The sequence below is a fragment of the Rhipicephalus microplus genome, chromosome X (assembly GCF_043290135.1).
Source record: "Rhipicephalus microplus isolate Deutch F79 chromosome X, USDA_Rmic, whole genome shotgun sequence".
Taxonomy (NCBI): Eukaryota; Metazoa; Arthropoda; class Arachnida; order Ixodida; family Ixodidae; genus Rhipicephalus; species Rhipicephalus microplus.
This window is the reverse complement of record NC_134710.1, coordinates 191,656,255-191,668,634: the sequence shown is the minus strand read 5'-3', so window position 1 is coordinate 191,668,634 and position 12,380 is coordinate 191,656,255. Positions and strand designations below refer to the sequence as shown.

Below are 12,380 nucleotides of genomic sequence, written 5' to 3'. Positions count from 1 at the left end.
TTCTGCGACTGTAAGGCGACATTGCAGTCACTTTCGTTAAGTCTACGCCATGGTCCGCACGAACAGTTCACTTTTTGACACGGCAAAAATACTTCACCACATAACACAGAAAGGGCACCCCATTATAGTTCAGTGGTTGTCAAGTCACTGTGCGATTATCGGTAATAAACGGGCTGATCAAGCTGCCCTTCAGCCCATAGAGAAGACCACGACCTGTCAATACCTTTCTCTAGGACTGACGCTGCTAGGCCGCTAAGCATGCTAGCTCGCCAATGCTCGATGTCACCTTAGAATGGGCCTCGTTTTTACGCACGATTTGACGCTACTATTTCGTGCAGACTATGGTTGATCGTCACGTTTACCCGTGCGTGCGCTTACCACATGGGGATGGATAATACCACCACTTGCGTCCACTGCAGATATGAGGAGACGATTCGACACGTCATGTGCGACTGCCCAGAATATAAAATACAAAGACAATGCCTTTCTTATACGCTCAACAAATTAGCTGACCAGCCGCTATTGGAGAACACTATATTAGACCATCATCTAGACTCATCAGAAGGCCATGCAAACACTACTGGACTTCCTGCGAACTACTGGCCTGTTTGAATGACTCTGAGTGGATTTATTTTGTGTGTGCGTGTATTTCTGTGTTTTTGTTCTTATTTATTTTTATATCTCTCTCTTTTAACCCCCTATTCCCCAACTCCAGTGCAAAGTAAGATACCTGATCCTAGCATATGGTTAACTTCCCTGCCTTCCTTTTTTCTTGCTTTTTTTTTCTCCCGCTACCACGGCATGCCTCACAATCAGATGGTCGTTTTGCCCAATACAAGCCCAGTTTCTTGAGCAAAATATTCTATTCCTAAACTGCGTCCTAATTTTTTACTTCGGACACTTTTTGGACCTGCTTAACCTACTAGAAACATGTGACCGGATATTAGTCCTCTACCAAAATAGGCATCGTTTGCAAGTCAAGACAATGCAATCGATTCACTGATCAAACTGACATTGAACCTATTTGCTACAAACTTCATTGTGGCATTGAAAAAAATCGTCATAGTATAGCCTGGTTTTGCGTTTCTGTGATTTCAACTATAAACAAGAGGCGCCGAAGTGCTCGTTCAATTCACCTTACTATTCGCGCAGCAGTGCTAAGCGTGGCTTACAGTGCAGCCTTCATGGAACATATATAGGACGGCGTAAAAGGAAGCTTGGCTCTACCGTGCCAATAAAGTTGTGCCGCCTAGCCCCTCTCAGCTCTGAATCTGATCAGGAGTTGCGCACAACGCTGATCTCGATAAGATCGGGGGAAGAGGGAAGTCAGGCATCAGATTCATTTGACGCTGCGCTTTTTGAGCCAGTCAAGGATATCGGACACACTCAGCGAGAGAGAGAGCAATGTTTCACGGTTCTTTGTTGAAGCAGTCAATTGAATTGAACGAATGAATTGACGGCAGTTATTACCGCTTGCATCGCTACTCTTAAATGCCAAAAGACGGAAACAAATTTTTGCAAGCAATGGAGTCTCAGCGTTCGGGTTGACCGTCGCTTAAGCAAAATACATAGCGAAGAAACGAACACAAGACAACAGGACGACAGGATGAGCACTAAGTTTCAACAAAGCATTCAGCAATCTGTTCCTTTCGTTATTTTCTGCAGTTCAAGCTGTAGCCTACGATCCGCACTAAAAATTTGTTGAAACTTGGCAATCGTTTCATCGTCTTCTTACCCTGTATTCGTTTCTGCCATGTGTATTCCGCTCAAGCGACAAACTCCTACGCCGATATTTATGAACATTTCAACATAAACTTGTGCCGGAAATGCGCATTCCATCTAGTTGTAACATATTTGTCTTGAACATTTTGTGCAAGCACATGGATATAGAGATGCGCTTAATGCAATTTTTAATAAAACATTGATAACTCGCGCACCCATCCACCCATACACTTTTTTTACTTACCCACCAACCCACTTACCCGCACATACGCACAGTTAAATAGCACGTGCACTCTGTACTCAAATCGCTATTCTTAACTGTGTGCTTCGTAACAGCCAAGTCAGGGTGGGGCAAAACATGACTACTCCGTTGTGAAGGCTGCCGTTATTAGTGATCGTTCTCTCCAGTAACCACCATTTTCAATATTGTTTTTTATCGCTGATTCACTCAATGTTTAGCGCTTGCTTTATTATACATTTGTATTTGGCCAACTTCAGTCCAGAGACGTCAGAAAAGGTCTTAGGTGAAAAGTTAGCACCGCTTGCACTAAGTCGCACAAGGCTGAGTCACAGCAGAGCTCGTCGGCACTTAGGTAATCCTAGCTTGGCTAGACTTGTACCCTCTCACCTCTCCCTTTTACCAACATTGTTTTTCTACACTATACATGGCTATGCTTGCTCTCGCCAAGGAACGTTTTCACCGAGAATTTCTCTCCTTCCATCTTCACTTCTCTTTTTCTCCTTTTCTCATTCTTTCTCTCCCACTCACTCTCTGTACTCGATCTCTGACCCACCAGAGTTACTGCAGCCCACGCCGGAGAATCTGTGAAGGGAAGAGGAAAGCGCGTGACGGTTCACGATGATAAATTTCTATCTGCGACACGCGGCCAACTTCAAGCTCTGCTGTAAAACAATTAACCAAATTCTGTTTTACTTTCTTGACCACTGATATCACGTGCCTGTGTTTGCAAAACTTTACGCGAAGATCCGAATGGCGTGAAGAAGACCTCAGCCCGGTCTTCGAAAAGCAGCGAAAAGCAATGTGCTTCGCAATAGGCTTCTGGCTGATTTACAAGACGCTCACGCAACAACAGACATAGTGAAGGCGAACACGTCGAGGGGTCAGTGATATGTTAGGCACGGCGCTAGTTTAGCATATACGTTCATTAGTCTGTCAGTAAATGGGCATTGCACATGTGCAAAAATAAAAGGTTCAAACGATGCAAGCTATGACAAAAACGAAGCAAGGAAGACATGATGGCACACAAAAGGCACATACGAAATTCACAACGTATCAGTGAACTATGGTTCCTTAAGAAAGAGAAAATAAAGAGTGGGTGCTGTTCCCTTAAGTAGGAAAACATCTGGTCCAATTTTTTCTGCGCTGGTGGATGTGAAACAAGAGACAAGAATAATAACTGTAGAAGTCTTGCGTCCGAAGAGCAACATATGATCATGAGAGTTTCTGTAGTCGAAGTATCTGGACATTCAGACCATACGGTGTACTTTAATGTGCACCTAAGTACAAGTACAAGGTCCTCTAGCAATTGGCCTCCATTTAAATGCAGCTGATGTGGCCGGGATTTCATCGCGCGACCTTTGGGTCAGAAATAGAGTATCATAAACACAAGACAGCAACTGTGGGTAAGAAGTAGACAAAAAAAAGTAAACCAGGGAGTGTAGGCTCTTGCGCAGTGAGCGCGAATCACTTAAATGGCGTTTGCACGAGTCAGTCGTATTGAAAAAAGAAAGAAAGAAAGAAACGTTCTTGTGTATTTGAGTGCTGAGGGTGCTTCTCCGAACAAACTCAACGCCATTGCAAAACTTGCGAGCAAGAATAAAGTATTGTTACGCCATTAATAGGAGACGTAGACAAATAGGGTCCACCTTATTTGACCCAATAAAAATAAAGTGTAGGTGGAATAGTTTTAGCACCCGCTTATCTCTAAACATGATGGAGTGGCTCTTGACATTAAACTCCACCTGAAACGCCGTGTAGTGCAGTAAAAGCTATGGGTACTCAACCCGTACGGAATGCCTCGATAAATACTGCTCCATTTTCTGTCTCAGATTGCCTTGCACGCGACACCTACTGCTTGGAAAGATCAAGGTAGTATCACTTAGTAAACAATGCCTTCTCGCAAATTGGGACGCACGTACTTCCTGACACGAAACGTAGCCTTCGCAGCAATGGCAGGAATTCCTAAAGATAATCTGGTTTTCTACTGCTACAATTATTCACATTCTTCTACTACTATGGCATTCTTGACAGAAGGGGAAACGCTTATTTGTCGCGTCAGCACGTTAAGGCATCTAACACGCAATAAAAAAATATAGACATTTGGTCCTTCGGTATACTGCTCAAATGAATACTGTAGCGTCCCATTCATGTAGGGTACACCCTAAGGGAAAAAAAGGAGGCTTTGACCTATTCTCGTGAGTGTTTGAGTCCTAACTTACGAAGTATATGACTCTCTATAAAAAAAATGCTCTTTGGACATCACTATATCCTCGTCAGAGACTCGTACGTAGTATCCAGTTAACGTGTCTCCTTAAAGGAAGTAACATGCGTGGCCAGCCGGGGCTCGCCGAAAACAGTAACACGTACGCTTCTTATTGTTAGATTGTCGTTAAATGATCGAGTTATATGCTATAAAGCAGAACTGAATTGTGTGGTTGCCCTGATGCCACGAGGCAAAGTAACACGAAAAACAAATATTGTTAGCCAAAGACGGTGGATACCTACGGGGTGTCTTCATCGCAAAAGGGACTCAAGTAACACTGTCGTGAACAACCTACATATATCAGCGCGCTGATTCTTCAGTTTCTAGGAGTAGCTTTACCTTTAGAAGTACTTGAATTTCCATATGCCTGAACATAATAATATGTTATGTTTACCATCCCAAAACAGGCGTCTCTCATAATCATATGGTGGTTTTGGGACGTAAAACCCCACATATCAATCAATCAACATCCCAAAACCACCATATGGTTATGAGAAACACCAGGCTCCGAAAATTTCTGTCACCTGGTGTTCTTTGTTATGCACCAAAATTTGAGCACACGTGCCTACAGCATTTATGCTTCCATCGAAAATGTAGCCGTCGCAGCCGGCATTCAGTCCCGCGACCTGTGGGTCACCAGCCGAGTGCGTTAGCCGCTAGGAAACCGCGGTGGGGCCTAAGCCTGAGCACTTCCGTACTTTCACAGAGTATGCCAGAAGTGAGAGCACCACTTCTGTAGTATTTTATTTCTGGCATAGACAGAAGGTCCCAGCGATCGAGTCCTTATCGCGAATTAAATCCTCTAAACCTCATTACATTGTTACAGGATGTGCCTTCCGTATATCAGCGGAATAGTGTTTATAGACACAAAGTGTGCACTATGCGAACGAGTATTTCAGTGCATTTCTGTCTCAAAATGCTGTGTCAATTGTTTTTGTGCTCTTTGCTTCTTATTTCGTTTCGTTGCCTAATCTTGAGGATAGAAAGTGAAGAGACAAAACTACAACACATTGAGCGTTTGGCCATTTTTTATTGTTCTTTGAAACAAGATATTCGGAGCACGCGACGCAAGCACAAGACTAAGATGGTCTCTATCGAAGCACTCACTCTCATCGGTCACACTCGATGACAGCTGATGCCTCTGTGAATTGATCAAGCAGTGGGCACATTGCTATCGGATGTCACTGAATCGATTATGGCTTGAAGCAGCATATATCCATCTGGGTCTTTCACCACGCGCCACCATTCTTACTGGGGACACTCGGGGCGAAGTTGGCTTTTTTGCGCGTCGACTTCCTAAGGGCATGTGGACATAAGTCGCATGGTTTTAAGTGCCCTCACACTGGGCCTGACGCCGCTTGCAGACATCGGCGTTGTATCCAGATGTCCTTAAAAGTCAGAGTGCTTCCACGAATACCCGCTATTTTCTACCAAGTAAAGTATCTTATCCTTTGACGGCCACCTTGGCATAACCACCACCGTAACCACCTCCGTAGCCGCTACTGTAGCCGCCGCCAAGAGAGCCGCCGTAGCCGCCGCCGACACCACCGTAGCTGCTGTAGCCTCCATAACCGCCGCCGTGACCATAGCGTCCGTAGAGGGTGGAGCCATGACTCACGCGGTTCACATTATGCACGGTCTTGACTAGGAAAGAAGGCCCTGCAACAGTCTTCACATGCCCCAGTCCATGTCCAAAGCCTCCTCCGTATTCAAGGCCGCCCCCGTATCCTCCGTAGCCGCCAAAGCCGCCACCGTATTCGATAAAGCCAGCAGTGCAGATTCCAGCAAAGACGCAGACGAAAAGGGCAATAAGCTGCAGTGTTGGTGAGAAAAATACATATATATAATTTAATATGCTGCTAAAGCGTTTATTTTTTGTAGCTAACTTTAAAAGGCGTTAAATATTACCACCTTGGATGTCTATGATATGTGCTAAATTATAGTTTGCCCTAATCTTTCGTTTGTGTTTTCTTTTATTTGCTCATGAAATCGCTAATAGTCTGGTGCATACACTTGATATATATCTAGTAGAGAAATTTTCATGTGGGTGGCTTACAGATGAGTTACCGAAAGATCCCAGGAAGAAGCAGCAAGTTGTATAATGAAGCGGGTTCGTTGTACTCACGAGCAAGTTTAACTAAATACTCCAACTAGCTGAAGTACAGTCAAATAGCAATGAACTAAGCATAAGAACACTGAGTACAGTTCCCCTCTGCTTCTTCTTTTCGGGCAAACGAAAATTTCTAGACTAGCAGCCACACCACCCCTAGTCGGAACAACCTCGCCCTGTAAAACCACCGACATTTACAGAGTGCCCAGTTCTGTCGATATTGTAATAATTATAACAATTATTCTCTAGTTATTATTCGTTAAGTTACTACATCTATGTCATCTAGTCTTTCCATAACCAGTGCGGACGTGAACGGGAGACCTGTCTTTCGAAGCGATATGTTTGAACTTTGTAAGATACGGCACAGAAGTCTAAAATTTAGGGAACAACTTCGCCATTTATAGCTCTATATGGTGCGGCAACGTATAAAACAAGCACCGGAAGCTGAAAATTGTGGCACACTTTTCATCATTTACTATAGTGTCACATTATACCGCGTGAAGTCAAAGGCAACAAACTACACGTGCGCACAGTCAAGTTAGGGCAAAACAAAGCGATCATACCGATCTCTACCAAAACCTTGGCAAAGTGTGTTTTAGGAAGGCAGGGAAAATTGCCCTTCGAGACAACCATAATATCTGCTAGTGACGAGGCCAGGCACACCGGCTGTCTCTAAGGATTACGCTATGCCTACACGTTGAGTCTTCCACCACTCACCAGGCTGTTCATGGCTTGGCTTGGGCTGAAAGGTTTTTGCAGTAGACGAGTGACTTGTGTTTCAACGAATGGCCGGAGTTGCTTATATAGTCGACGCAGTCTGGCCTTCCGTCGCATCAAGACAATAGTTCAGTCCGAGTGGTCATTCCTCCCTTCTTTGACCAACATACACTTGCTCTCTCTTCGGCACGTTTCCGCTTCGCGAAGCCGCGCCCCATTTCGGGCTGTGACGAGTATTTTGGATTCCCGCGCGATGAAGGCAGCCAGCTGTCGCTTTATCGAGTACGACAATTAAGCCACCGCCTTTCTGCATCGTTGGTATTTAATGTGCTTTCGCCAGGTTTTTGCTTGACCGTTCCCCGCTGGACACAGCTGGCTGCGTCGGTGAAGAGAAGGAAAAAAATCAGAAATACGAATAAGTGCCTTTGAAAGAGGACGGTGTACGGGGCCGAGGACGGTGTACGGGGCCAGCGGGGGGGGGGGGGGGGGGGGGGGCTGGGGAATGCGTAGCATTTACTTACACAAAGCCATTTGATTGCAGCTTCTGATTACGTAAGGGGAGTAATCAAGACGAATTCAAAGCGAGAACACTTCACTCTCCCTCGGGAAGCGGCGGCGACCGCCTCCTACTCTTCCTCCTCCTCCGGCCTTCGTCTGGCGACGACGACACGCGCAGCGTAAGACAACAGCCGCAACTGGTCGTTCTACTACACAACCCGCATTCTGAGGGCGTCTATTTTCGGACACGCCTTTGAAGGTAATAATAGTAACATCTCTGTCCCCGCTCAGAGAAAGGAAACCGCCTATGTTGGCCGTTCTACCAATTTATCTTTTTCTTTGGTCACTTTACACTCACGTACAATCTTTGAAGCTTTATTTATACGTATGTACGTGTGGCTGCCGAAGCACTGAGTGGGTGCGTTGCATGACTGAGACAGCCCTTGCGCTCCACATAGCATATGTTGTCCAGTCTCCAGGAAATTTCACGAAGGTGTTCCCAGTCTTGTGGGAAAGCGATACCGCTTCGACCATCCAGACAAAGCTTGTTTCCGGAGGATATTTCTTGAGAAAACCATTTGGCATAATTTGAAGGCCATGTCTGCCTAGTCCATTTATTTTGGGAGACTTTGTGTGTAAAATATTCACAAATATGGGCTGTTTGCGATCGTTTCCTACCCAAAAGTTTTCTGATCACGTACAAAAGTGTTCTGGACAGACATAGTGCCCTACAACAAAGCCACAATATTTGTTGGTATCACTTTGAAAAAAAAAAAGAACACTATATGAATGCCACGTAGGGGACGGTGTCTCTTTAACGCGTCATATAGTGCGTGGCAGAAGCTGCGAATTGCGACGGGTGTCAAATGATGTGATAAGACCCACGTGTTACAAAGTGCCCAGACATATTTAATCTTCATCAGCAGTACAAAAATGAACAAAATGAACCGCTGCGTGGGTCCGAGGGTTGAGGGTTGCCTTACGAACCAGTAGTGGTCCCTTCGACGATTCGCGAAAGGAAGAATAAGGCGTAGTGGGGCACTCCGACACTGGGTTTTCAATAAGCATACAATGATACTTTGAAACGGCCAATATTATGCGCATAGTCAATCGTTTCCTTGCGGCACAGCTAAAATGCACCGACAACCGAAGCCAGTTTAGGATTTCAGAAGATGATGCGTAGGAGACCCGATTACGCTATCGTGATCTTCTCTAGACGGTAAAGCTCAAGCGTCCTTCAATGCTTTCCTCTATTTGTGTGATACAACCGTATAAAGTGTACGGACAAAAAAAAAGCTCGAATTTGATTATCTCTAGCAAGTACATTTGTTGTGGAAGCTAATTGAAGTAGCTACAACTAGTAGTGTAGTTCCTGACCTTATGGGAGCAAATAACACACGTGCATACATTGTACAACACTAGCAGGCTGTAACGTAATATTACTGCGAACCAAATTCCGTACAACTATAGCACTGGGCATACTGATGCACCTCATGTTTTCACATACCTCAGTTTCAACATACAGGGTGTTTCAGATAAAAAGCACGAAGTAATCAAAAATTAATCGAGTGATAAGCGTCTCCGCTGAGCGAGGTATTGTTCTAAACCACATAGAACACGTCAGAGTATTTTTATTCTATCCACTTTACTCGACAATTAACTAAAGTTACTTAATGACCTTTATAAACAGCGACTCTAGAGAAAAATTTTGAATACTATACTCCTAGTGCATATCCAGAAATAACAATTTTTTTCATCTGCAGTAATATAACGGCACTGCTTAATTTTTGTGGCCTTTTATAAAGAGTACAAAATTTTAAAAAAAAAAGCCCTGTATCTGCATGTTACACCACAAATGTCGTCGAAAGACGATAGTCTTGCGTCTGGAGAGAGTGAACTAAACGTTTATTTGATGTTCTGCGCAAGAAAATCGGTGAATGGTATTCTGGAAGCACTGCGTTCAAGTGCCTAGCGCGTACAGCGGAGGCGAACGAGCTCATCAAGTCACGTCACACGTGAGAGATGAGCGCTATCTGGCAGTTATCCTGTAAAACGGGGCGCGTGCCATGCGCGCCCGTCTCAAAGGTGATAAGGTGTAGAACGCAAGGAGACTGGTAGGTGATACCACCGTGTCGTCTTTGCAAAGCATTGGAAACAATTGCCGTTTCATGCAAGCGTTGCATGGCCAGCGCAGTGTTTTAAAGGCTACGATCCTTAAAATTGCTTATGTATGCCTTTTCTAGTAAAAAATACACATGCATAGTATTGACGTGTTGTTATGGTGCCTCAGATATGCGCAATAATTGCTTTTTAATTGACAATCGCAAAAGTATGAACGCTGAATCTCCAGCAGTATTGATGGGCGCTGCGGATGGGGTCGGCCGTTTGGAGTATCGTTTGGCCACTTTGGTGCCGTTTAGGCTACCGTTAAGGATGGACAAACAGACAAAAGTACAGACAGACAGACGAAACTTTTAGCGTCGAAGGTCCCCAAGAAAGACTATCATCTTTAAAAATACCACGTCATTGTTGCTAACGTGCGGCGTTTTGCCCTAAAATGCTACTTCAAAGAATTATCAGAGACTGCTCAGGCACCAAAATTGCTTGAACAGGCTATCGGTGGCTACGATGGGCGTACGTTAGGGGATGGTAGGATGCTACCGTTAAAAACAAGAAAAAAGAACTTTAATTAAGAGCCGATCGTCATGTGTGAATGTGATACGGAATTATCAGAGACTGCTCACGCACCAAAAGTGCTTGAATAGGCTATCGGTGACTACGGTGAGCGTACGTTAGGGGATGGTAGGATGCTACCATTAAAAACGAGAAAACGAACTTCAATGAAAAGGCAGCCGCCAGGTGCGAATGTGATATGAGACCGGATTGAGAACTCAACGCAGTGCCAGTATTTTTTTTTTTTCGTTTCGGGCTAACGATAAGCATGATGGAGGGGGAGAGGGTGACATGTTTATCGTTAGCCCGAAAACAAAAGAAAAAAATACCGGCATTGCTTCAAATGCTTCCTGCAGCCTCGTATCATACTTGCACGTGGAGGCTGCCCTTTCATCGAAGTTTTTTTTTCTTTTATCGTTGTCATCCTACCATCACTTCACGTCCATCGTAGTCACCGATAGTCTCTTAAACTGACCTACGTGTTGAGCAGTCTTTCATAAATCCTTGAACCTAAATTAAAGGGCACTAAAAGCACTGCTTGTTAGGCGGCAGTCATGTGTTTTCGTTTTTAAATTTCGTGCACATTTAACGAAGGCTGGGAAAATGATGAAGTAGTGCAGTTATCTTACCACAGATTTAAAATTTTAGTATTTCTAGATAAGCGCTACAAGTATTGTGTTAAATATTTTTCTCTGGAGTCACTATTTTTTAAAGTTCAATAAGCAATTTCTGGTAATTATCACGCTTGTTGGTTCAAAAAAATATTCTGACGTGCTTTATATGATTCATACTGCACTGATTGGGGACGCAGAGTGCTCATGTATAATTTTTATTACTTGGTAGCTTTAGCTCCAACACCCTGATGAGCAACCGACAACTCTATTTCTTTCCCATTCTTAGACATGCACAATGGGGATTTTACGAAAGGCCTTCGTCTATCAGGATACCCATGACTCATTGAGTCATTTCAATGTTGGCATTCTCCCGGTAGATTGTGTATAGCCGTCTTTGGTTCATGCTTAGAGACAATCACCTTGAATCTAGAATGTCATGAAGCCTTATTATGTTTCACATAACTTCAAGGCTTCTGAACCACTTCAGCCTCTCACGTGTTTAAGGTAGTAACTGAATCAGCTGGAAGGCATACATCAATTTGCAAGCCCATTGCGCTAAGACTTCAGAGAAATCAATTATAGTAAAATTCAACGAACTGGTGATTCATACTTCTTCCTCATGCCGCTGATTTATCTGCGATGTCCAACTGTTGGGCCCTCTTCGGTGGATGTTAGCATTTGATCATTTGAATTCCAACAATGCTTGAATCAAATGAATAATTAACATCAGTCATCCCTTTTGAAAACTACTGCAGTGCATTGCATGAGTGCAGACTAGCATGGCAGTGGGCAGGGGGATGAAAACAAAACTTATACCACCAACCCTCCAAAAAATCAAGAAAACACAAGATTCTGCCGACACCAATAGTAATAATTGATTGCAGTGAACCTGCGGCTGTTGTAGCTGCTTATAGCATTGTTTACTCACATGATGACAAGATAATTTTTATGCGCAGGAATGTTTCACAAGATAGATTGGCAGTTAGCCTTGTCTATTGCTTTTTATTGGTATTGCGTGTCTCAATATAAAACAGATTGTGCAACCATTTTTTTCAATGGCGGCAGGGTAACAGCTTCATCTTAATTTATCGATTGATATGTGGCGTTGAACGTCCCGAAACCACCATATGATTATGAGAGATGTCGTAGTGGAGGGCTCCGGAAATTTCGACTACCGGGGGCTTTTTAACGTGCACTGAAATCTGAGTATACACGGGCCTACAGCATTTTCGCCTGCATCGAAAATGCAGCTGCCGCAGCCGGGATTTGATCCCGCGAACTGCTGGTCAGTATCCGAGTACCTTAGCCACTAGACCACCATGGCGGGGTAACTTCATCTTACATCTTCATAACTCCATCTTATTGATCAGGCACTACCAGCATTAATGTACGCAGATGGTATAGTGCTAATGGCCAACAACAAGGAAGATTTGCAGAGATTGATGGACATCTGCGGTAATGAGGGAGATAGGTTAGATTTTAGATTCAGTAAGGAAAAATCAGCAGTCATGATTTTCAATGACAACGAAGGTAGTGAGCTTA

General features: G+C 44.0%; 2 protein-coding genes across 2 annotated transcripts in view; one reads left to right on the top strand and one right to left on the bottom strand.

The window, feature by feature from the left end:
- The window catches only part of LOC119177337 (tachykinin-like peptides receptor 99D), a 479,365-nt gene that overhangs the window by 336,915 nt on the left and 130,070 nt on the right, over window positions 1-12,380 (top strand). The window lies entirely within an intron of this gene.
- Window positions 5,237-7,183, bottom strand: LOC119175572 (uncharacterized). The gene is made up of 2 exons (XM_037426476.2): window positions 7,054-7,183; window positions 5,237-6,039 (listed from the first exon to the last, which is right to left on the bottom strand). The coding sequence occupies exons 1-2, from the start codon at window positions 7,168-7,170 to the stop codon at window positions 5,671-5,673; spliced, it is 486 nt and encodes a 161-aa protein (XP_037282373.2). The 5' UTR covers window positions 7,171-7,183; the 3' UTR covers window positions 5,237-5,670.

Coding starts and splice junctions, on each gene's coding strand:
- LOC119175572 (XM_037426476.2), bottom strand. CDS start 7,170: ATGCGACGGAAGGCCAGACTGCGTCGACTATATAAGCAACTCCGGCCA. Junction 6,040..7,053: donor GCCAAGCCATGAACAGCCTG/GTGAGTGGTGGA, acceptor CCAACACTGCAG/CTTATTGCCCTTTTCGTCTG.